Source organism: Malaclemys terrapin, chromosome 11, assembly GCF_027887155.1.
Source record: "Malaclemys terrapin pileata isolate rMalTer1 chromosome 11, rMalTer1.hap1, whole genome shotgun sequence".
NCBI lineage: Eukaryota > Metazoa > Chordata > Testudines > Emydidae > Malaclemys > Malaclemys terrapin.
Window position 1 is genome coordinate 77,845,977 of NC_071515.1, and position 25,554 is coordinate 77,871,530.

The 25,554-nt window shown below is 48.1% G+C and overlaps 2 protein-coding genes across 6 annotated transcripts in view; one reads left to right on the forward strand and one right to left on the reverse strand.

Moving 5' to 3' along the window:
- VIL1 (villin 1) overlaps window positions 1-8,989 on the forward strand; it is a 48,994-nt gene extending 40,005 nt beyond the window's left edge. For both annotated transcript variants that reach the window (XM_054044422.1, XM_054044421.1), the window contains exons 13-20: window positions 22-180; window positions 1,006-1,185; window positions 1,533-1,678; window positions 2,593-2,737; window positions 3,194-3,382; window positions 4,153-4,221; window positions 4,689-4,823; window positions 6,177-8,989. In XM_054044422.1, coding sequence (XP_053900397.1) covers window positions 22-180; window positions 1,006-1,185; window positions 1,533-1,678; window positions 2,593-2,737; window positions 3,194-3,382; window positions 4,153-4,221; window positions 4,689-4,823; window positions 6,177-6,290 — 1,137 coding nt within the window. In that variant the 3' untranslated portion in view covers window positions 6,291-8,989. The remainder of the gene's footprint in view (window positions 1-21; window positions 181-1,005; window positions 1,186-1,532; window positions 1,679-2,592; window positions 2,738-3,193; window positions 3,383-4,152; window positions 4,222-4,688; window positions 4,824-6,176) is intronic.
- Window positions 8,990-11,334: 2,345 nt separating this feature from the next.
- Window positions 11,335-25,554, reverse strand: part of USP37 (ubiquitin specific peptidase 37) — a 56,455-nt gene continuing 42,235 nt past the window's right edge. For all 4 annotated transcript variants that reach the window (XM_054044416.1, XM_054044418.1, XM_054044420.1 and 1 more), the window contains 7 exons: window positions 24,426-24,681; window positions 22,169-22,335; window positions 19,653-19,713; window positions 16,318-16,433; window positions 14,497-14,566; window positions 14,061-14,199; window positions 11,335-13,278 (listed from right to left, as the gene is read on the reverse strand). In XM_054044416.1, the coding sequence (XP_053900391.1) occupies window positions 13,191-13,278; window positions 14,061-14,199; window positions 14,497-14,566; window positions 16,318-16,433; window positions 19,653-19,713; window positions 22,169-22,335; window positions 24,426-24,681 (897 nt within the window). In that variant the 3' untranslated portion in view covers window positions 11,335-13,190. The remainder of the gene's footprint in view (window positions 13,279-14,060; window positions 14,200-14,496; window positions 14,567-16,317; window positions 16,434-19,652; window positions 19,714-22,168; window positions 22,336-24,425; window positions 24,682-25,554) is intronic.

Sequence of the window (25,554 nt, forward strand, 5' to 3'; positions counted from 1 at the left end):
CCGTCCCTCGCCCTTCCCTAGGGCCGCCACGCCAGCAAGGATGAGATCACCGCCTCGGCCTACCAGGCCGTCATCCTGGACCAGCAGTACAACAACGCGGCCGTGCAGGTGCGGGTGCCCATGGGCAAGGAGCCTGCCCACCTCATGGCCATCTTCAAGGGAAGGATGGTGGTGTACGCGGTGAGTGCGCGGGATGGGGGCGGGCCCCTTGCCTGCCGCTCCACCGGTGCCAGCCCAGGGCCCGCTGGCAAGGTGCCGTGACCTGTGCCCACGAGCGCAGTGTCCTGGCCTGTGACCCCAGGGCTGCTTGAGGGGGGAGTGGGGCTAGGTTGGTCCATACGCTGCTTGGCCAATGGACGATACGACTGGCCACTAGATCTGCTACCAGCCCGCCGGTGGGGAGTTAAGTAGCTCTGAGAGGGGGGCCATGGGCCCAGCTGATTGGTCAGTGGGCCCCTGACACCCCTGGGCAGATAGCTCGCTTGGGCCAGCGGGGCCAGTAACAGACGGCGCTGCAATCGCGGTTCTGCAGAGGGCGCTGGGGCGGCACCGGGCACTGCCCACCTGCCTGCAATAACCAGCCGCTGGCTGACAGCTCAGCTCCCCGCCAGCCACGGAACAGAGCCCCGGGCAAGTGGGGACGCGGGTGGCGTTATCCCCTTGGTGCCAAAGGGGAAAGCGAGGCATGGGAAGAAAGCACTCGCTTGAGGCTGCCCCACAAGCCAGGGGGCAGAGGCGAGGCGAACCCCCAGCATCGGGCACTGGCTGGCAGGTGGGGCTTGGGATGAAATGGGCAAGCTGATCCGTGGGGCTGGAATAGGGGCGGGCTCCCCCAGGCTGCCACGGCCGACCCATGAGCTGTGTTCATGGGTGGTGAAGGGGCTCCCAGCCTTAGGTCCATGCTATAGAGGACCCCATTCCGCCACCCCGTCACGGTTGCGGGGTGAGGGTGGAGGCCGGTTTGATGTCTTCTCTCCTCCCCCCTTCCCCGGTGCTGTTCCCCAGGGTGGCACCTCGCGGGCTGGCAACACGGAGCCGGTGCCGTCCACCCGCCTCTTCCACGTGCATGGCACCAACGAATACAACACCAAGGCCCTCGAGGTGACCCCGCGCGCCTCCTCCCTCAACTCCAACGACGTCTTCGTGCTGAAGACGCAGGCCTGCTGCTACCTCTGGTACGGGAAGGTGGGTATGGCGCTCGGGAGCCTCTGGCTGGGGGACGCGGGGGTCACAGCCGGGCCCAGAGCTGGAGAACCTGAGCCAGCGGCGAGATGCTCGGGGCAGAGAAGTATTCGCCCTGGTCTGGGGGAGGCCGGGAGCCACCTGTGTTGTAGGGTTCCCCAGACACCTGGCTGCTCCCTGCTGGAAGGGTCCCGCTCCCTCCTCCCACGGTTTTCCCGTCTCACTCCCCTGCCAGCGGGGAGGATGGTGCTGAGGATGGGCCAGACCCATGGCAGGTTCTCGGCGCTGCAATGGGAGGCCGCGCGGCCCCTCCGGGGCGTCCTGACCGATCGCGCTCTGGTCCCCCGCAGGGCTGCAGCGGGGACGAGCGGGAGATGGCGAAGACCGTGGCCGACCTCATCGCCAAAACAGAGAAGCTGGTGATAGCCGAGGGCCAGGAGCCGGACAACTTCTGGGTGGCCCTGGGAGGGAAATCCCAGTACGCCAACAGCAAGCGGTAAGGGCTGCGCCCCGGCAGGCCCCGTCAGCTCTGGGGAGGGGGTCGAGCCGTATTAGAGTTAGTGCTCGAGACACTGTATTATAACAACGAGAACAGTCCCCAGCTCGTGTCTAGCTCTTCCCAGCAGCAGGTCCCAACGCGCTTCACCGAGGAGGTCAGTATCAGCGGCATCACTCCCGTGTTACAGATGGGGGAACTAAGGCACGGGGCGCCGAAGCAGCTTGCCCAAGGTCACCCCATGGCTGAGCCAGGCATGAATCCCAGTATGATGCTCTATCCACGAGGCAGGACGGCCTCGGGAGGAGGAAGCGCGAGTTACTGACCTCATTGAAGCACTAATGAGCTGGCCGGGTTGGTCACCGCCCCCGCCCCCCGAGAGCTCTGTCAGCCGGAGGGGAGCGGTGGGTTTGGCTGCGGGCCGGCCATCGCGCTACCTTCTAGGTTAGGGTGGTATCGTCTCAGGTGGCAACTCGTGTTCCTATCTGCAATGTGCCAGGCCGGTGTCTGGTCCCTCCAGCGCATCCCAGACCCCGCAGGCTATGGGCCCGGCCGTCAGTGCGGCTCTGAGGTGTGCCGGACGTAGGGTCGATGTGTGGCAGCCTGGCGTGACATCACGGCATGACCGCGTCGGGACACATCGCTGGGGGGCAACGCGAGGCTGTTGCCCCCCAAAGTCAAAGCCCAAGGGGTGGAACCTTGATCCAGAGAACTAGGATCATGGCTGGAGCCAAATATTCCTCCATGCGAGAAAGGCCCTTGGCCGCCGTTGCGTGCTGGCCCAGGGTAGTTCTCCAGGTGGGCAGCCCCTGCGCCTGTTGGTCCCCAGGGGTCATGCAGCCAGACACCGTTTTCCTTAGCAGAGCCAGGCTGGGTTCTCTAGTATCTGACCCTCCTTCCCCCCTTGTCTACAGACTGCAGGAGGAGACCTTGTCGATAACACCCCGCCTCTTCGAATGCTCCAATCAGACCGGCACGTTTGTGGCCACGGAGATCACCGATTTTAACCAGGATGACTTGGAGGATGACGACATCTTCCTGCTGGACACCTGGGACCAGGTAGGGCGGGGGCTGGGAGGGGCCTGGGCTCCTGTTCAGGTTCCTGGGGTCCTACAGGAGGGAGGGAGATTTGGGCCCACTGTCTCCCCCAGGGAGGGCTGTATTATGATCCCCCCAGCACAGACGAGGGACCACGCAGCAAGTCACTGGCAAGCCAGGCTTAGAACTGGGAATCTACTGACCCCTTGCATGGTCCTCCGGGCCACATTGGCCACCCAAAGTCCCGGGGTGGGGCTGCAGCAGAGCCAGGCCTCCAGCCCAGAATTCCTGGCTCCTGGTCCCTTGCTTTCAGCCCAAGGTCCATCCGTCCTCTCCTGGAAGAGACCAAGCGCCAGGGAACGCGATCGTGCACTGGCCCAGGAATGGGCTACTCGGGGCTTTCCCACGTTAGTGGCTGGCGAGGGGGCGTTGTGGGAAGCGGCTGGCACTGGTACGGAGGGGCTGTTCCTCGCGCAGGTGTTCTTCTGGATTGGGGAGCACGCCAACGAGACGGAGAAGAAGGAGGCGGCCGTGATGGCGCAGGAGTACCTGAGATCTCACCCCAGCGGGCGCGACTCTGACACGCCCATCATTGTGGTGAAACAAGGCTACGAGCCCCCGACTTTCACGGGCTGGTTCCTGGCCTGGGACTCCCTGAAGTGGAGCGTGAGTGGCTGTGCAGGGGTTCCCCGTTTCCCCTGCCGCTGGCAGGAGACGTGGGCGCAGGCAGGGCACGGCGGGGCATAAATGCTACGTCACCCTTCGGATTAAACAGCCCAGGCATCCATTGACGAACTGGGTAGCCCTGATGCCCTCTTAATCCACAGGCTGGGGGTGAGGGGAGCCTCCCACACAGCTAGCCTCTGCCCAAGGAGCTCTTGGGCTGATCGGTCGGGGGCCTCTAGCGAGACCCAGCGAGTGCCAGAAGCTCTGGGGCGCAGTCACCCATTCCCCAGAACCAGCTGCCAGCCCCACGAAAGGCTCCGTCTCCCATTGCCAACTGCCCGAGACAGCCAGTCCCTGGTCCCGGTCACTTAATGACCCCCATCAGCACAATCCCCGTCCTCCGGCCCAAGGGCTACCAGGTGCTGCTGACTCCGGGACGCTTCCACCTGTGTCTGCAGCAAACGTCGCTACCCACCAGGTCCCCTAGGGCAGGGCTCCTGCACCTCTCTCCCTGAGCCCTGGCGATCTCCCCCGCTGGGGGACTGCTGGGGAGGGGCAGGCCCAGGGCTGTATGGAGATGGGGCCAGGCACTGGGACCGAGGCCCAGCCAGGCCCGGCGCCGGGGGAGAGATTTGCAGCAACCAGACTCGTGAACAGAGCGGTTCTGTCCCAGTGCCTGCCCCGCTTGACTCCAGTAACCCAGCCAGCTCTGCTCTCCGGCACGCCTGGCTCTGGGCGCTCCCGGCTCAGATCTCGCTTCTCTCCTGCAGGACAAGAAATCCTACGAGGAGCTGAAAGCCGAGCTGGGAGAGGACAGCCAGTTCAGCCAGCTGACGACGGTGAGTCCCTTGGGGAAAGGCAGCCTGGGATAGCCGGGAGAGATGCGAGGGCCATTGGTGTTGAGCTGCTCGCCATGCTATGCACACCCCCTGCTCGTGGCTAGCGAGGGATGCAAAAGCTCCCAGGCTTCCCCGTCCCACAGCAGCCGGGACCCGGCTCAGTCAGGGATCAGAGGGGTTTATGGTTTGCCCACACAGCTGTCCCCAAGCGCAGACAGTGTCACAGCCATGGCATACCCCGCCCCACAGAGCTTGCAGTCACATTTAGACATGACCCCAGGCAGAAACCTGCCCCCTGCGGCTGGGTGCGGGGCTCCAGGTCAGCCTAGAGGTGGCAGGAGGTGGGGACGGCAGCCATGAGACGCGGTGGGGACGTTGGCGAAGGCTGGCGCACAGCACAGGGTGGGGGCTTTGCGGAGCAGGCCGGCAATGGCTCCATGTGACTCTTCCCCCTGACCCCCCCACAGGAAATCACAAGCCAAGACGTTTTCACTGCCAACACCACCTTCGGCTCAAGGACCTTCCAGACCTTCCCCCGGGAGCTGCTGGTGAACAAGTCCTTGGATGAGCTGCCCGAGGGAGTGGACCCTAGCAGGAAGGAGGTGAGAAGGGAGGGACGGGTGTGTCAATAAGAGCACGGGGGGGGCAAAGGGAACTACGTCCCGCAGACAGTGCTCGAAAGCCAAGCCGAGCCTCTCAGCTGTGGGGGGGATATCTGCCACAGGGCCAGAGCGGCTGGCACTGAAATCAGGGCATGGCCCACGGCAGAAGCAGCAGCTGGCCCTGGCCTGTAGTGCAGGTGGGCGTTTAGGGTCTGATCCTGCCCCAGTGACAGAATTTCCTTGGGCCCCCAGGGAGCGAAGAGCAGCTCCTTAGCCAGCTACGCACCGAGCTCAGCTCCGCGGCAAGTGGAGACACCCTGGGGCACAAGGAGTTTAATACCCAGCCTGCGAGTTCAAGGGGGATGATTTTGCAGGCGCCCATGGGTCACCCCCCAGCTCCTCGTTCGGTCTGGCACTTAGCTAAGGGGCTGAATTCATTATCGGAGGCCAGTGTCACTCCAGGGTGGGCAGCTCAGTGGGGTTAATTTTGTTGTGTGCACTAAATAGTGTCCGAGCACCTAGAGCCCCGGCCTAGAACTGGGCCTGCCGGTGGCGCGCGTGTCCATGGCCGTACCAGCCCTGCCCGCATAGAGCAGTTCAGAGCCGGGGGGGCGGGGGCGGTTTGCCCCCTGCTGGTTGCAGAGGAGCATTAGCTGGCCCCATAGAATTACCCAAGCATTAAGCATCCTTAGGGGCATCTTCAGCAGAAGTTTTAACAGAAGGAAACAATCCACCTTGTGCCACCGTCTCCGACCAGCCTCCTGCCGGCCTCCCCTGGCGTGGAGGGTCAGCTGCAAGGCCGCCTGCAGAGCCGTGAGCCCGTCGAGACAGCCAGGGTGGAGGAGGGAGCGTGAGCAGTTCTGAATGCCCACAGCAGGGCAGTATCCTGAAAGTAGTGACCCGGGCCTGGGCCCGGCACTGTCTCCAGCTCTGAGCTGCTGCAGTCATTGGAGTGTCTCGGAGCTGGGACGTGGCCAGGCCTAGGGACTTCGGTCGAAATGGAGAGGGAGTAACTCCAGCCGATGGCCTCGGGTTCCAGTCCCTGGGGAGACTTGCAAAGGTCTAGGATAAATCAGCTGCTTCACTGGTGGCCTCCAATGGCTCACGCCTCCCTCAGCTCTTGCCATCTGCGTGTCAGATCGAGAGCCATGTCCTGGTGGCTGGATACCCGCCTGGAGAGAGAGGGCCGCCCAGGGCATGATCCCAGGAGACGGCCCAGGTCTGACTTCTGTCACAATTCCTGCTACCCAGCAAAGCCAGAGGGCTGGGAGGTTGTAGCTCAGCAGGACGGCCCTGTCGGCAGGACCGCAGTTGTCACCCCTCCCTTCATCCTGGCCCCTCTGCCTCCCGCAGGAGCACCTGTCCAGTGACGATTTCACCGTGGTCTTCGGCATGCCCCGGAATGCCTTTGCTGCCCTGCCCCTGTGGAAGCAACAGAAGCTCAAGAAGGAAAAGGGCCTCTTCTAAGCGGCGCGGCAGTGAGATGCAGCCGGAGATGTTTGGTTTAGTATTTTTATTATTAAGAAAGTAAAATTAAAGTTAATTCAGAGAACGGGGCTGCGCGCTTGCCCCTGCTTCGCGGCCTGCTAACCATTCCTCCCCATTGTGATTTTTTGGGCAGGGAAAATACTGATCTCCCCCTAGGCTACAATCTTTACTTTCCAAGCTACCCTCCTGGTTGGGTTGGTTTGACAGCGATAAGTCGTGTGTGGGGATCTTGCCTTAGCAAAGTGGTGTGGCAGTGGGTAGGATGGGTGAGTGTTGACCAGGCTCTCTCGGAGCACGGCTCCTTCCCCCTGGCTTATTTGGTCTGTTCCCCAACCTCCGCCCGGGATTGTGCAGAGGCAGCACGCTCAAGGGAGAAACGAGAATAGAGGTGGGAATCGGAAACCTCCTGCCCTGTAATCCCAGCACCACCACCGACCTGCTGGACAGCCGTGGGGATGTCCCAGCACCTCTCTGCTTCAGTTTTCCCATCTGTAAAGTGGGGGTGCTTCCATGCCTTAAGCCGTGGTGTGAGGTGCCAAGTAATATGTTGCTAAGTGGGATTAGAATGATCTTCGGTCTTTCTAGATGTCAGATCCTTGCAAAGCTGTTTACATTTTCACATGCATTGGTATCTCACCGCTAAAGATAAAGTATACAGCCCACGGCTGCAGCCTCCATTAGCTATTAAGCCGTCATGAAAAGTATTATGCAAATATTTGTGGTGCTGGAGGTAAAGGTTCCAGCCGCCGCAGGGAGTGACATGTTAAAAATCCGTATGCCACACACTTTACTGAAGCACAGCGCAAACTTTAATGACCTTGACCACGTTTGTCTTATTTGTATTACCATGGCACCTGCAGGCCCCAATCAGGTTCGGGGCCCCATTGTGCTAGGGGCTGTACAAACACATGGAAAGTCCGCCCCAGTCTAAAGCAGGATACACTTTGTGGGAGAAAGAGGTGACCGGTAGGTCAGTCTCTACATTAGCTCTGGTGTAGGTAATACCTCCTAGGGCAGTGGTTCTCAACTAGGGGTACGCATCCCCCTGGGGAGTACGCAGAGGTCTCTCAGGGGTACATCAACTCATCTCGAGATTTGCCTAGTTTTACAACAGGCTACATAAAAAGCACTAGCCAAGTCAGTACAAACGAAAATTTCCTACAGACAGAATGAGCAAGTCAGCAAATTGTCAGTAACAGTGTGGCTGACACACTTTGGTATGTTTAGGTCTGATTTTATAAGTAAGTAGTTTTAAGTGAGGTGAAATTCGGGGTAAGCAAGACACATCAGACTCCTGAAAGGGGGACAGTCGTCTGGCAAGGTTGAGCGCCACTGCCCTAGGGATGCAGGGCCTATTTGCTACAGCAGATGTTGCCGGCTGCATCAGACTTAGCAGGTTTTGTTGTTAATACGATTCCCTCCCACTCAGTATTGAGAGGGGACAATAAAATTTCCCTTGTGACTTCAATCTGGATTTACACTCTGATCTCCAAGGCGAAATGCAAACGCATTCGCCAGAAAGCCGCATTTGGTAGTGCACTGGCAGAGTTGTGGATCCACGAAAGTGCAGTGGGAGAAGGGAACGTGGGCTTGCGAGGGGATTCTTACTAACCAGCTTGGAGCTGCACAGACTAGACGCTCGTGCCCAAAGCAGCTTACAACTGAAATAAATGCACATCTCCACGGACAGGCAATAGAAGAGCCTACACGTGCTCCGCAGCAGCCAGCGCTAACAGTGCTGCTTTCACTAGCGCTTAAGGTCACTAAAAAAATGCACAAAATAAAAAGTTACTGAGCACGAGAACGGCCAGACCGGGTCAGCCCAAAGGTCCATCCAGCCCAGTGTCCTGTCTGTGACAGTGGCCAATGCCAGGTGCCCCAGAGGGAATGAACAGACCAGGGAATCCTCAAGTGATCCATCCCCTGTCGCCCATTCCCAGCTTCTGGCAAACAGAGGCTAGGGACACCCTCCCTGCCCAGCCTGGCTAATCGCCATTGATGGACCGATCCTCCAGGAATTTGAACCCAGTTATAGTCTTGGCCTTCACAACATCCTCTGGCAAAGAGTTCCACAGACTGACTGTGTTGTGTGAAGAAATTCTTCCTTTTGTTTGTTTTAAACCTGCTGCCTATTAATTTCATTGGGTGACCCCTAGTTCTTGTGTTATGAGGAGTAAATAACACTTCCTTATTTACTTTCTCCACACCTGTCGTGAATTTATAGACCTGAATCATATCCCCTCTCAGTCGTCTCTTTTCCAAGCTGAGAAGTCCCAGTCTTATTAATCTCTCCTCATACGGAAGCTGTTCCATACCCCTAATCATTTTTGTTGCCCTTTTCTGAATGTTGTCCAATTCCAATATAGCTTTTTTGAGATGGGGCGACCACATCTGCACGCAGTATTCAAGGTGTGGGCCTACCATGGATTTATAAAGTGGCAACATGCTATTTTCTGTCTTATTATCGATCCCTTTAACGATTCCCAACATTCTGTTCGCCTTTTTGACGGCCGCTGCACATTGAGTGGATGTTTTCAGAGAACTATTCACACTGACTCCCAGATCTCTTTCTGGAGTGGTAACAGCTAATTTAGACCCATCATTGTATATGTATAGTTGGGATTATGTTTTCCAATGTGCATTACTTTGCATTTATCAACATTGAATTTCATCTGCCATTTGGTTGCCCAGTTTTGCGAGATCCTTTTGTAGCTCTTCGCAGTCCGCCTGGGACTTAGCTATCTTGAGTAGTTTTATATCAATGGAACAGAGTCGTGCTCTTCTACAGTACAAACTAGTTTCTTCTTCGCTAAAGGTACAGTACAGCCCCCGGCGTAAGCAGAGTGGAGTCGAGTGCTCAGATATCCACATCTATCTGAGTCTACAGAAAACTCCATCTTTGTGGAAATAAGATTCAAACTCATCAGAGGGTTAATAAAGAGGTTTTAATTTCACAAAAATCTATCTACACATCATTTAAAAAGGAAAAAAACAAGAGCAAAACTGTAAAGAATACAGAGGAACAGATCTGCTAAAACACAGAGAAAGTGCTGCTCCACATCAGTTGTGTAAAGAATCAAAAGTCACTCAATGCAGACTCTAACCCAGTCATGTGGCATCCATCCTGGCTGCTTTCAAACACACACACACCTGGAACCCCTGCCCCAGCAGTCTTCAAAGAATTATGTAGTCAGGAGGCACATAAGACCTCTGGTGGGACGGGGAATACTGACAGCAGAGTGCAAAGGATACATAACCCCTTTTTATTCTCTCTCTTTGGCAGTTGATTACAATCTTAGATTAGATCAGTTAAAAAGTGACCCAGTTAGTTCTTTCCAGCCACACACAACTTCCCGCCCCCCTCCAACCCCAAGCAAAGAATTCTTCACGGGCATCTAAAACCTTCTGTGAATTTCAATAAAATGTTAACACTGGATAATCAACTGCTTCTCCCATTGGTTGCAGTGCAAACAGCATATGCTAATCCTTCCAGGACATCAGACACAGCACACACAGAAAAGGAAGTAGAGTACACTCCAAATCAGGCCATTTAATCCAGGATGAAAACATGGCTGGGGAGGCAATCTGCCAAGGTTAAACACATCAAAATGCTCTTCTCCCAATTATTAAGTCCTCATATTATAGACTGAAGCTTTAGTTAGGAAGCTAGTACCTGCATTTTGTTTTTGTTGTTCTTTTGCACATCCCAGTACAACAGTCCTCTATGTGGGACTCAGTCACAGCGCAATATCTGGGACAAAAATTCCAGTTAATTTACATAAACATTTATACATTTATCATAAAAAGTAGCCGAATACAGTGAAGGAGTAAATCAAGAACAAGTCAGAGCAGACATCCGATGATGGGGTGGGGGTGGAAGGAAGAATGACATTGGTGTTTTGTTTTTTATACGCTGACGCACCATCAGACCAAACTAAACTGGCTCTCGGGTTCTTTTGAAACCGACAACTCCGTATATTTCAGGAAATGTCAAAGAGTGTTTTATAACATGCACTCCATAGAACCCTCTCTAATTAATAAGATACATAATTCATACCAACAGCACTCCACCATCTCCCAGAAAGCCCCACTCTCTCTAGCAGGCCTCAACACTATTAACACAGCCATTTTAATAAAGGCATTAAGGGTTTGTAGGATATTTAAATGATTTCCTCTCCAAGATATCTGATGCTAAAATCCCTACACGTGCTGGCTTTTATTTGGTTTGTGTCTGTCCTACATATAATCCAATATGGTTGTAAAGGTTGCACAGAGCTCAGCTCTACTGAATTTCAAAGTTATTGCAAAAATACAAGTAGTATTGAATGTGAAAGTGAATTAGGTATAACACAGAACACTGGGAACACATACTGCCCCTGATTCTGAATGAACTAGCTATGCTGTGCAAAACCCCCAAAGTATATACTTATACATACACCCCTTGACAAGTTACAGATTTCCTTCCTCATTGTCACCCTGGAGCAGAGAGAAAAAATCCATCTTTAGACGGGGGATGTGGGGTGCACAGTGTTGGACTGACAACCAGTTCTGTTCAGGAAAAGGTTCATAGGGCCAGGCAAGCTGCCATATGCCAAAAAAGTGAAAAACACATATGTTCACTAGTTGTTTCTAGCTATGAGAACCTGGTTTTCACTAGAGGGTCCATGAAATCTGGTTTTAAGCGTCAGCTCTCTCAACTCCGGATCTACATCAAAAATGGTTTTATACATAAATTAGGGTAACAACTAAAATTGGGCAATCTTGGATTTTATTAGCAATGAACTGATTTGGAGTACTGTGCCTCAACCTGATAATTTGCTCCCCACCAAGCAATCAGCAGTGCTAACTCGCTGATATTATAAGTACATTTGTTATTTTAAGCGCCATGTGTGCTGCTTTCAGCATGTAGGGAAAATGGGGATGCTGGTTAAGCTGAGAAAGGTAGCTTTGCCTTTATGATGGAAGAGATCTTTGCCACATTTTCACAGGTATGTGCCCTTTTCAGTAAAAGAAAATTCCTACATTAACTCCCCCCCCCCCCCCGACACACACACATTCCACTAACATTCACTGGTGACAATACAAAATCATAATGATTTATAATAAATTAACATGTCATACACTACTGGTGCTGCACCTTATGAGGTAAAAGCTTTGTCCCGTCTGTGACCGAAGTTTAATGCTTAGGCCGTTTACTATGAGACCAACACAACCAAGGCGATATTATCCAAGCCGTAACAAAAATCATTTCGATTCGCTTGGTACACGGACCAGAAGATCAGCCTTAACTCTAAGATCTGTGGAGAAATTATTTTGCCTCCTGTCCTCTACAGCAATGGTTTGTCTACTTAGCTCTGGGTGGTTTATTCCTGAGAAACTCCTAACGGTAGTTTAAAAACAAATATCTTTGCACTCTCTGTAACCAATTATTCAAATAGCAAAATCCAAATTAGGGGCAGAAGAGTAACTGCTCCAATGATTAGCAACCATTTCTTTGCAATAAAAGTAAATGCCAATTAAGGGAAATATTTGCCCATATTAAATAAAAGACCATTTGAAGGTTCAAATAAAAATTAAATCACTGGATATTTTTGCCAAAGTCAGCTATAAAATGAGCGTCATGTTACCAGGTACAATTAGGATAATAAAATGGAACAGTTCTGCCCTGTAATCTCTTATGGTAACACTCAGTACAGGTTTTCAAAAGCTTCTCAGCTGATTTAGTTTATTCCAGCTGAGCAGCCCATATTCCTAAAAAACCAACAGACAGCTAGAATAAAAACCTCGATGTCTCTGTGCTATTCCTGGGATCTGTAGGGACAATGTGAAATTATGGATCAGTCTAACAGCAATCCAAGTACGAAAAGAATTGTTCAGACTTTCCAAGTGAGGATGCCAGAGACAAACCTTTATGCCTGAGCACCCTGAAGGGCTAATGCCAGTGTGCGATGCAAAAAGAAGAGTTGTAGTTCACTTCCTTTTACTGCTCACACTGGCTCTGCTCCCCTCCCAACAGGCCAAAGCTTACCTTCCATCCCACTGACTAGCTGCTGCTGTCAGAGTCAAAACAAGGCAGCTCAACGTGCTGTAAAGTCAGTGAGAAACAGATACACTGACAGGAAGATGTAAACTGCCATATGCAATGACACTGTGAAGAAAATGCAGTCAGAAAGAATCAACTTTTTAAATGAAAAAAATATAATCTCATTTCTAAACAAAGACAACAAAGAACTGTATACGATGACAGAGTGCGAGTAGGTAGGCAATACATTCCACAGCATCAATAGTTTGTTTCCTGGAACTGCATGTAAATGGCACAGCATTTACAACCTCATGAATGTCAAAATGCGTCCACTTGAGTGATGTCGGCACACCTGTTAGCAGGACAGACGGGCAACAGCGTACTTGGTGATCTAGGTTTCCAGTGACTATTACTGACACGATACTGACATGCCAGGTTGCAGGCTGTATTGCTTTAATTGCTCGTGGGGGGAAAGAACAGAATGCCACGTGATATGTAAATCTTCCCCGTTCACATATCATAGTTAATGGACTTTAAAGTCAAGTCTCTTTTCGCACTATTGTTTCATCAGTTTATGAGCAGCTGTGGTCTTGTGGCTTGATGTAACACTTTAAGGCTCCATGCTGACAGAAATATTTCTGGAACAATAAAAATCTCACCACAGGAGGAGTGCTTTGGGATGTCAAAGGTTTACCAGTGTGGTTCAGGCCAAGGTTTACATGCGTGGTTCTGCAAGTTAAGCATCCCATACGCCTTACTTTTTGTCTCTCGTTTTGGCCCTGAGCTGTTTGCTACTCCTGCATGTCTTGCGCAAGTTCAGAATTCTCCATGCTTGGGAGAAACAAGGGATTTGCTCTTCACAGAGGCTGACGAACAGACCGCCCCACTTCCATGCTAAGCGGCTGTGTGTTCTTTTCTGTTTCTAGTAACTCATCGAAGATTTCCCTAGAAAACATGAGAAGGGAGATGATGAAATCAATGAGCACAGAGCTGCTGCACAAGATGAAGACAGTCCTGCGGGAAGGGAGAATGACACACAGGAAATTAGTGGTTTAATTTAAGCCTCGGAAATTTCAGAATTATAGATCCTACTAGTTAAGCCTAAAGAATTACACCTTGTCACTAAATATCTCTAAGCAGAGCTCCTGAAATTCTGAAGCTATTCAGAACCAGCTGGAAGCTGCAGTAAGATTTTGCAACAAATTATAGCAAATTTAAGAGCATGTTAAGCCTTGCAGGGAAGAGGGCAGCAAAAATAGAATAAATTAATGCTAGTAAAACCGTTAGGGAGAATATGGGAATTTACAAATATACGACTATGTCAGAGGAAAACATACACTAAGGACTAATACTTAGCTGAGATACTGAACATCCTCTTTAACCATGCCTTTAACACTTAGCTATCATCTCATTCTGACAATTAGAACCACAGAATGAAAGGGTTAGAAGGGACTGCAAGGGTCACCTAGTCTAACGCCCTGCCAACATGCAGGATTTGTTGTGTCTAAACCATTGTGTATTAGTGAGGGATAATTCTGCGCTACTGAACTTTCAGAGGATGCTCCAGTGCTACTCAAAATCATATGCAGCAGTAACAATCAAAATTCAGACACACTGACAAATATTAGATTTGGCAACTCCACTGAAGAGGATGGTAGGGAGGGGAGCACAGAACTTCATGACCGGGAAATGATTACTACTAGCCCAAACTGCTGAGATTCTCTTACTTGTGCATGTAAAAGAAGATATAGCCACTTCGGTCTCGATCACACTGCACAGAGGCCTCTAGTGTTCTAGACACTTCTAGGTCATTGTAGGTGAACCAGGACTGTTTCTTGATATCATAGACATCACTAATATAGTGGCCTAAAACAATAAAAAGAGAAGCCATATTTATTTTCATGCTATAGTTTAAAACAAATCAGTAAGTGGTTTCTAGATACCCTGTTGCAGTTAGCTGACATTTAAATACTGAAATGCCATCATGTTGTACAAACCACTTATAGACTAAATGGATATTTTGGACTAATTCATGTTAACTATGAAAACAGATCTTAAAGCTTTTCTACATCTTCAAAGAACACTACAACCATTTTCAATGACATTTCTTTAATCTCCACATGAACAGAGAGAGACCGAGACCAAAGGTATCATATTCCCTACCTGAAGAGGATGTGCTTCCAATATGGCTGACAATGCTGACGAGACGATAGGAATGAGGGAGCTCTCCTACCTGGAAAATACAATCCAATCATTTGCTTTTAAATATGCTCTTAACTCCACTTAGCTCAGAACAGGCCTTACAGCACGTTAGAATATGGCTTTGGGTACTTGGTACACAAAGTTCAACTGTTTGAGAAATGTGATCAAGGAACATAGGAACTGCCACACTGGATCAGGCCAGGAGGAAAAAGTGTCCCTTTAAAACTGGGAATATGATTTTGTTTGTTTTTGTTTCCCCATTCACCAGTCTGCCAACAGAACAGCAACAAAGTAGTCATTGTTTTGATTCCAAACCAGTAAGATGATACAAGCTGCTCTCCATTTTGCTTTGCACTACCATTTGTCTAGACAAGCTATTTCCTGAGTGACCACTTTCCATTGATATCAATAAGTCCATAGAGAGAAGTTAAAAGAAAAATCAGAGAGAACTATATTGATTTCTGCACTATTAAAACAAACCATTTGATAAATGAGGTAAATCAGTAGAGAAAGACTGGATTGGTGGCCTAGAGATTCTCTCTTCCCCTGCTCTTGGAGTGTTAAGGAGAAAATGTCTCTCTCCTCTTATTTGGGGTGAAGCTCTTCTCATCAACTCAGCCGTGACAATTAAGAACAGGTAATGCTGACTGGCTTTAAAGAGATTTCCTGGTCCTCCTTGGTCTGATAGACTGATTGATTGGAGTTCAACAGGGGTGTGAAAATACAGCTCTCTGATGAAGGTACAAGCAATTGGAAGGGAAGTAAAACTTCCCTAAAAGAATTCCCTATAAAAAACATTAACCCTTTCCTTTCTAGATGGCCATACAACACTCTCGTCACAAGCAAGATAGATGAGTGACCCTCAGTGGCTCAGACAGCATAGGCAGACAGCAGGAGTTGTTGCTATATTCCACTCAGGGCTCACAAGGCCTCCTCCACAACTTGTCTGATCTTTACTGGTCCAGGACAGGGGTGGCCAACTTGTGGCTCCGGAGCCACATGCGGCTCATCAGAAGTTAATATGCAGCTCCTTGTATAGGCGCCGACTCCAGGGCTGGAGCTACAGGTGCCAACTTTCCAATGTGCCCGGGGGTGCTCACTGCTCAATCCCTGGCTCTGCCACAGGCCCTGCCCCCACTCCACCCCTTCCCTCACCCTCCCCTGAGCCTGCCGTGCCCCTCGCTCCTCCACCCTCACCCCCCAGAGCCTCCTGCATGAAACAGCTGATCGGGAAGTACGGAGGGAGGGGGAGGCGCTGATTGGCGGGGCTGCTGGTGGGTGGGAGACCCTGGGAGAGGATGCTGGAAGCTGCTGACATATTACTGTGGCTCTTTGGCAATGTAAATCGGTAAATTCTGGCTCCTTCTCCGGCTTAGGTTGGCCACCCCTGGTCCAGGAGCTAGAAACCCACAGCAGTTACTAGCACTATCACAAACCACTACACTGTCTGAAATGCTGTTTCTTCCTTTTTGATAATTAAGCAGCCCGTATTTTTACTTGTTTCACACAGCAGAATGCTTCCAGTAGTCAAGTTACTCTGTTTCCCTGTTCCCCTCCCCTCCCCACAGCAACCAAAGGGCCTCAGCAGTTCTTCTCACTGTAGGACCCGCTCTTACCCAGGGAGATTACTGAACTAGGCATTGTTTCCCAATACTAATGGGAAGCTGCTGCTTAACAAGGTCCTCTCAGACGGAACAGATGCACTTGCTCCATAATATCTAGTGCTGAACACGGGAAGAGACGGTAGTTCCCTATTCAGTGTTTGAAACAATGGATCATCACCTCAGCGTTCCTTTTCAGCTCTTCAGCTTCAGCTTCTGAGTACTCCATGTCGAGAACATCCTCAGTCCCAGAGTCCTCATCAGAGCCAACACTGTCCAGAAGAGAGCTGTTAAATTCTAAACGGCACAAAGACACACAATGATGCCAGGTCAGCATTTTTGGCATACACAGGAAAGCACATCACAGTTACAGAAGGTTGGGTTATATTTATCTTCATAATGAATCTTCGTAAACAAACACAAAGGAAATACTAAAGCTAAAGGCTCTCCCTTCTGACGGAAGCAAGGGATATTGGAAAATTTACAAAAAAACCGACCTCAGATCCCCTCTCTACCCATCCAAAGAAAAGCATGGTGATTTATGCTGTGAATCTGAATCAAGGAACAGACCCTGAACTCTAGAATGCAGACTAAAAAGTAACATACAAACCTTTCACTGGTTTTTACAGTAGGTCTATGTTAAAGGGTGCAAAAACAGTTAATGCGACAGTAAGAGTGCATGGCAAACTTTTTTGCAAATTTCATTTGATTGCATAGCTGCATTTTTCATAAGCTTTGGTGGGCCCTGGTCAACATCCACATTAAATGCACTGTACCCATTTTGCTTAGTGACTGGGAAGTTTCCATGGTGAGAAGCATTTCTCTATATTTCAACTATAAATTCTATTCACAAACTACACTTATCAATTAAAACTGGCATCTAAACCTACTGCTGGCAGCATCCATCTTTTCATTGTTTATACATGGTGAGAAGGGCTGCTCCCTGCAGGAACTTCCAGAATGCTTGGCTGAGCAAAGTGCACACAGCTTTCTGTTAAAGCCGGAAGGGCTCCCGTACACAGTGTTCTAAACTTTCTGGGATTTTGCAGCTACCCAACTAAAGCTTTTTCCCAGCACTTGTTACAGAAGCACCTAAACTTTTTCCAGATAATTTAAATTTGCATGGCGAGTCCTGATTGGATTTGAGTTCTCTGCTCTTCTCCTCTCCCTGGTTTTTTAAAAAACTGTCATCATGCCAGTTATGATGGATTGGGCCAAAAGAAACCTGATGAGGTTCAACAAGGACAAGTGCAGAGTCCTGCACTTAGGAGGGAAGAATCCCATTCACTGTTACAGACTAGGGACCGAATGGCTAGGCAGCAGTTCTGCAGAAAAGGACCTAGGGGTTACAGTGGACGAGAAGCTAGATATGAGTTAACAGTGTGCCCTTGTTGCCAAGAAGGCTAATGGCATTTTGGGCTGTATAAGTAGGGGCATTGCCAGCAGATCGAGGGACGTGATCATTCCCCTCTATTCGGCATTGGTGAGGCCTCATCTGGAGTACTGTGTCCAGTTTTGGGCCCCACACTACAAGAAGGATGTGGAAAAATTGGAAAGAGTCCAGCGGAGGGCAACAAAAATAATTAGGGGGCTGGAGCACATGACTTATGAGGAGAGGCTGAGGGAACTGGGATTGTTTAGTCTGCAGAAGAGAAGAATGAGGGGAGATTTGATAGCTGCTTTCAACTACCTGACAGGGGGTTCCAAAGAGGATGGATCTAGACTGTTCTCAGTGGTGGCAGATGACAGAACAAGGAGCAATGGTCTCAAGTTGCAGTGGGGGAGGTCCAGGTTGGATATTAGGAAACACTATTTCACTAGGAGGGTGGTGAAGCACTGGAATGGGTTACCTAGGGAAGTGGTGGAATCTCCTTCCTTAGAGGTTTTTAAGGTCAGGCTTGACAAAGCCCTGGCTGGGATGATTTAGTTGGGAATTGGTCCTGCTTTGAGCAGGGGGTTGGACTAGATGACCTCCTGAGGTCCCTTCCAACCCTGATATTCTATGATTCTATGATGGAAATACTTTGCCCAAAGGAAGGTTCATGCAATTTGCCCTGTGAAGTCATTAGACACTGGATTAGTCTAATCCTCTCAGGTTTGTTCCACAGCTGAACCCTCGTAAGTGAGAATGCTTTATTGCCAGATCTCATGCTCATGTTCAGAGCTTTATAAGCTACCTTGTCCCAGGGAATTGCAGGCTGTCCAAGTGAGTCACACATGGAGACGCAGTCACAGAGAACGCTTAGTCCCAATACACTGATAATGCTGGGATTACTACACTGTTACAGCACCAAAGAAAAAAGACAACTGCTGGCTACATGTGAGAAAGGAACAGCAGCTTCATAGTGAAAACTTATTAGCATCCCTTTTAGCAAGTACCTGCTGTCACAATTATGAATGATGTGACAGCATGCTGAAAGGCATTTGACAATATTCAGGATGTCAAACAAAATTAAGCGATTGCAAATCAAGAGGATTTTAAATTTCCAGTGATGGACCCTACCAGTCTACTACGGACTGGAAGTGCTTCAAGGGGAATGCACTCAACCACTCCTGGAGAAGGAACTTGCTTTGCCAAAACAACACCCCCAATATCTGATAAAAGAGTGAGGCTGTGGACTGCAAAGAGAGCCCGAGAATCAGGACACTAGTTAGAGTACACAGTAGTGATTGGCTGAATCTTCAATGTGATGTGTCACCCTTGTGAATGATACTTGTACACTGTTGGGAGTATGATATTGTTTTATTCCTGTTAAAGAGCAGACCCATGCCTCTTCAAATAATAAGCAAGGGAGGACTACTTAAGGAGCCTGGGCAAGATTAAAAGTGAATTTTAAGTAATACTCCTGTATTTCATCATCACAACTGCTCCTCTTCTGGTGTGGGGTTTTTTTGGCTTTGTTCTGCCAGGCTGCATAGCCTCACTTGCATGCTAGCCCTACAAGAATGCTAAACTGAGCCTGGGGCTTAAATACTACCTCAGTGTACCTGCCCGCTTTGGGTGTTCTCCAGCGCTCCATCTTGCTGTGGATTATCCATCTCTGTTCTTTTATTAGATGTAACACATTTTAGCCATTATCCTGGGCAAATCTGTTACATTTAAGTGTATTAAAATGTTAATCCAAAACTACAGAACTATGATAAGCCAGGGCTTTGGGAACTGATTCAACCAAGAGGGTATTCTGCAGCTGTGAGACTGCAGGTGTCTCTCGGCCATAGACAGCTGGCTTTTCGGGAACACCGAGTTTCAAGATCCAAACATCTGGGTACACAATATTTTTAAAAAACTGAATTAAGGAATAAAAAACTACTGCAGTTTTCATGTTAAGAATTTTCACAAGCATTTACTTCCATAATTGAATGAAATAAAACGGAAAAGAACAGAGCCAACTACAATCAAACACAAAAAAAGGCATGAAATCCCAGCTGCCTTTCAGATGCTCAGAGTTGCATTCACACACATGGATACATTTCCCCTAAAAAGCAGGGTTATGGAAGCTGATAAATAAATTTCACCTTGTAGACTTAATTCGGTAGCTCGTTTAAGGTCATCATCTTCTTTTTGTTCTCGTGCCTCCTGATGGAAAGGAAACAAACTTAGTTCACGGAGACACTTCACTATTTAAAATTCTTGTAGTGTGCTTTTTCTATTGAAACTGTGCTGCTTTGGTTTCTACAACAAACCTGACAGAGACCATTAAAAGTTCCATGTGAAGGAATGTTTACAACCAGCAAGAGTCCAAAGTTCTAGTGCAACAGGACCTGGGACAAACCTTAATTAAAGCTTGTCAAAGCTACTCAAGTTTTTGGTATGCAGCAGAGCAAGTCCCTAGTAACACCATGAGCTCTCTCTGGATCATTGATTTGAAAAGCATCATAATGAATTTGTGAACCGTCTGCAAAGTAAAACTGTCACTTACACATACAGTTCCCCATGCTATGACAAAATTTACACAATTTTTCTGCCCAAAGCTAACTGAGGACACAGGCCTCAATCAAAAGGTGAAAATATCTGCTACAATTTATTTTAAAATTGCTAAAAAATTGCAGCTTAACAAAAAATATATAAAACTCATGGAAAATTTTCTATATTTCCCAACTCCAGAAAAGGATTTTGCAAACATTACAGCAAGAATTTTAACAAGTAGGGATAGATAATAAAAGTGAAACCATATTTTTGGGGGGGTGTCTGCCCTGTCTCCTTCCACCACCCTCAAAAGGGGTCTGTGTTGTAGCAATATTGATTCCAGCTGAAAAGACTGGACGTGGCTGGGTCCAAAGCCAGTCGGCACTACTGCATAAACAGGCTCCTTAATTCAGGGTCTGAATGCACGCCATGCCTGAATCACAGGTGGGATGGCAGGTCCTCATTCTGACTACACCAGAAGCTAACATTTAAATCCATTTTACATTATTGCCATAAGGGTTTTTCATATCTCAGTTCCCAAAGCACTAGGAATCTAGATCTTAACAGCACAGCTGAAATGACGCAATCCATCACTGCGTCTCACAACGAAATACACTGGAGGATGGGGAAATTTGCCCCGTGATATCTAGGCCAACCCCATCTCTTACAAGGAGTACCATGATATCTAATGTCAACACAAAGCAGACAGGGTCCTCAGTTCAAGGACTTATAACAAATGATCTCCTTCCCCATCACAGTAAACTGTATTGAACTCCATTTGTCTATACAGGAAGGATGAAGGGTTAAATTGACTCCAAGTTGTCTAGGTATTTCAAACCTGAAAATAAGTAGGGTTGGCAAAATGAGATTTTTATTTTTTTCGAATGTTGATGATAAAAATAAAAATCTCTATAAAAGATTTTTTAACATTTTTTTTAAATGTTTTATTTTTACATCTGCTCTGTAGTGCTGGAACAATTTGCATAGTGGGGGTGCTCAGAGCCATTGAATCAAACTGTCAACCCTGCATATAATGGACACCACTTCAAGCCAGGGGGCGCAGCAGCCCCCCTAGTTCCAGCACCTATGCAGCTGCTGGAAATTAAGGGCAGGACAGGGATGGAGTTAGGACAGCACTGACAGCAGGACTGCCGGGGGCTCCCTGCACAGCTGCGGGGCCCAAGACAACAGGGCACAAGGTGCGCGAGTGGCAGCCATGGGGTGCTGCTGAACAGTTCCTGCTCCCCTCAATGTCTGTGTGTCTGAAGGGGAGATGAGCAGTCTGCCCACTATCTGTGTAACACGTTAGCAACCCAGGGGGGTTGTTGGAACTCAATATTTGTAGATGCCCGGTTTGCCAGTAGCACTTCTTTCCCCATGTGTGTTTGACTAGAAGGTTGAATTAGCCTTTGCAACCCTAAGACTGGATACATGGGGCTATAACTGAAGACTATTCAAAAACTGCAGCAAGTGCATAATGCAGCTGTCTGTTTGCTTAGCACAGGTCAGAAGCGCAGGGTGATCTGCACTAGCTTCCAATTTGTTTTGGGGTGTAATTCCAGGTGCTAATATTAACCTACATGGTTTGGAACCTAATTATCTGAGAAACCTGCCCTCATCCCTCATGTGATACCACAGCAGTTGAGCTCAGAAGAACAGTTTGAGCTAACCGTATTCTGATTTAAACAAGAGAGCTGCTGGCATGGCTGTCTGAAGGGGTGGTCATCTGCATTAGAACCTGCTTCTCCCTGGACAGGACATGCTGCAAGGCCTTCAAGTGGGGGATGAATTAGGGAGGTGTACGGAAGTTAAAGAGTGTGGCTTGTTAATTTTCAGTACACAACTAGGTGAGGAACAGCTTTGCCTTTTTTTGTAGAGGTGAACCTTTCAAATATCTAGGTGTGATTCTCAAAGTTTATACTAACTGTGATTAATATAGTTAATCTCAACGACTGAACTGGGTAGTGAATTAGAATAATCTTCTGCTTTTCATACTGGTCTCTTCTAGAAGATAAGCAGTAGAGACAATTTGCAATTATTGTCCAAGCCAGGGTGAACTTTTATTTTGCCATCAGGTTTCTGACACTAGAAAAGACGACTTAGGGAAGGGAGTATTAGCTCTTACTTGTTCTTGGAGGCTCTGAGCCAGTGCCTGCTGAAGTTCTTGTTCCTCCCGCTCTCGCTCCATATCGTACTGCTGCAGCCAGTCAACCTCCCCCTGGGAGCCTTCCGGAGTTTTGTTTTCCTTATTCTCATCAAAATCTTTAGTTATCTCAGTGAAATTGGCAGGGCCTGAGGAAGCAAAGGACATTTATGCTTTTCTGGTCCCTTGTTTGTTACCATCTAAGTCCTCTTTAGGCCCCTGAACTCCTTGGAGCACAGTGGCATCTACTGGTAGAGGGACAACCAATAGATCCTGAGGAATGCCTAAGGATTTGATGAGAGAGGGGAACGCTATAACTAATCTTACAGGTTTGGGACTGAGCAAGGTTTTATCCAAACCCTCTCTCCCCAAACTCTATGCTTTCATTTAAAACCTGCAGCCTTTGCCTAAACAAACATGTCCCATTCTGCTAGGCTTTCACAATGGTGGCCCAAGTGCAGCTAATGGACATTTGCCAGAGTTACACTATGTGGATTTAGACCGTGCTTACATATTACAGTGCTGGCACCATAGAAAAACCTAACATTGAACCCACTATGTTACCTCTAAATAAGACCGAGGGAAGCAGCAAAATCTCCTAAAAGCTGTTAGGGTTTGTCCATTTTTTGCTTCTGTTTAGAGCTAGATGATCTACAGATTTTTTTAGTAGTATAAAAGCACAAGTAATTTACAACTTTGTAGTTTACCTTTAAGATGTATGCAATGGAAAGAAGAAAGAAGCGGTTTTACAAAGCTTCTGGAGGGAATATTTGTTGCCATTACTATATGTACCTCTCCTATCTGCAGCATACTTTCAACCCCCAATTGGCTACAGGTAAATGGTCAGAATCCCCCTAAAAAAACCAGCAAAGCAATCTATCTTAATGTGAACCCACCCTTGAATTGGAAAAACAGACTTCCACATCTGTTCATTAGTTATCAGAGGATTACAGACAGCAGAATGACAGCATCTGCAACATCTTGAAAATGCAGGACCACCAGAGTCAGGATTGTAACCCAGCTCTGTCTAAACCTCTTAAATGAATCGCAAAACAGAATTTTTTACGTCTGTGACTCAAACTTTCATTATAAGGAGCAATACTCCACAAGGTTTCTGGCTATTACACAGCTCTCAGCTATGAGTAGGAGAAGGGAAAGTGTGTCCTCCGTAATGTCTAAACTTGGTAGATCTCCCCCTCCACCTGCTTTGAAAGTACATGAAATTCGGTGTGACTGTGTAAAATGCACCACAGTGTATGTGAATACGGGAGCAGACTCAAGGTTGTGTGAATTATTTCATGTATTGATGTCCAACATGAAGTTTCAGACAGTACCTGACATTTTGAGCTAACTGCAACCTTCAGTAGTGTACGGTTTTTGCATTTCATTTCTTAACTCTTAAGAGGAAAAGAAAAGAAAGACGGAACTTCATCTGACTGTGTTTTCAGGATAGTGGAGTTAGGAAGTAATCTGATCCAAAGCAAGTAGCATGAACAAATTACAAGATTTTAAAAATGTGTTAACCAACTAGAAAAGCTGAGACCCAATTATCCCACGCTCAAATAAATGGGGCTTCCTCACAGTGGTAAAGTTAAGCACGTGTATATTTGTTTGCAGGATTTGGGGCCACAATCTGTGAAAGCATGTTGGGCTTATTCTGAAGGATTTACAGAAATGTAAGGTGCTGTTTTAGAAAAGAAAAAAGAAAAACTTTTTACAACTGTCTACACAGGAGGCCAAATTAATTACAATTCTATTGATTTTTCACTATGCATCAGAGGGATTTTAGCCTTATCCTTTGAATGTATTAATCATCCACAAACAACTGTCTTCAGATATTGCTACTATGCTCCTCAGGATTGCAATTGATTTGGAGACAGTTATAGAAAATAAAGCGTACTCAGAATATGGAAGAGTAAAACTCTATAGTCAGTGAATTGACAGAGGTGATTGCTAAACAGGAGATGGAAAAAAAATCACCAAAACATTGGTGATGACTAAGTTTAGCAGAGACATATTACAAATGTTTGACATGAGAACATTTTCAAAATTCAATACATGAAAAGCTTTAAAGACAGGAAAAATGTAAGATATTTATATATCGCCATGTACATCAGACACTGCCTACAATCTACTGTCATGCAATTCATGCCCCATATATTGCTGATCTGCTGTTGTAAATAACTTCAGAATCACCATAGAATCTGTTCAGTTAAGATAAAGTTACTTCTCATCCTACCTGATTCTGTAGTTGCTTTGGGTTTCTCCGTCTCTACACACTGCAGATTTTCTGGCAATTCCTGCACCTCGTCCTCTCCAAAACCAGTGTCGGGGCTGCTTGTGGGTTTATCTTCATCATGGCTCACAGAGAATGAGGCTTCCCTCTTGCTAATCTCTAACACAGCTGCTAGCAACTCATCCTCGCTCATTCCATCGAAACCCGCATTTCCCAAGTCAGAAGATTTATCACACTCTGGTTTACTTCGTTTTGAACCCTACAAATGAATGGATTCAGGCTAAAAGGCTTTTAAAAAAGTCAAAGATGTGTCGCATCTAGTTTGCATTTACTGTGCATATTTCTTTTGGGTTAACTGTCAGGAAGTGGGAGTTTGGGTCTCAACCATACTAAATACAGTTCACGTATACAGAGTCAATGCCATATGACTTTAGGGACTAACTTTGAATAATAGATCTACAACAGTAGTTTTCAACCTTTTTACATTTGTGGACCCCTAAAAAATGTCAATTAAATGTGTGGACCCCTTTGGAAATGTTAGACAGCCTGCGGATCCCTGGGGGTCTGCAGATCACAGGCTGAAAACCACTGATCTACAACCACCAGGATTTGCAAGATGTGCAAGGCTACAGTGCTCTCTTCATCTGTGATCACTCCACCTTCCCCTTGTGACACCTTTCCAGGTGGTGGTGAGCCCTCACCCTTCAGTAACCTCCATGTGTGAGTAGCAAAGTCATCACCAATAGGTGTTTAATGAAGTTGGACAGCAGCTGCAAGAGATAAATGTAACTTGAACTGGAAGATGGAAAGAGAACCACTGAACCTAGGCTAGGATGAGAAGAGAAGGGGAAAGAACACAGTTTCTCAAATGAACCTTAGACGGTCTCAGCAGATATGACTAGGAGAGGCCAAAACCTGAAGATCAGGGCAGCAAATAGCAATGCATAAAAGAAAAATAAATGGTTCTCTCACAACGGACAGGCCGGTCAACTCTAGTCGGAAAACTCAGGCTAGTGTTGTATCTTTACGTTGCTGGTCGGTTAGCCTGCTGCAGTAGCCTTCTGTGCTTGTGCTTATCAATCAGCTGAACACACAAGCTGCTGAGGCTACAAACTGACCACCACACCGGTTA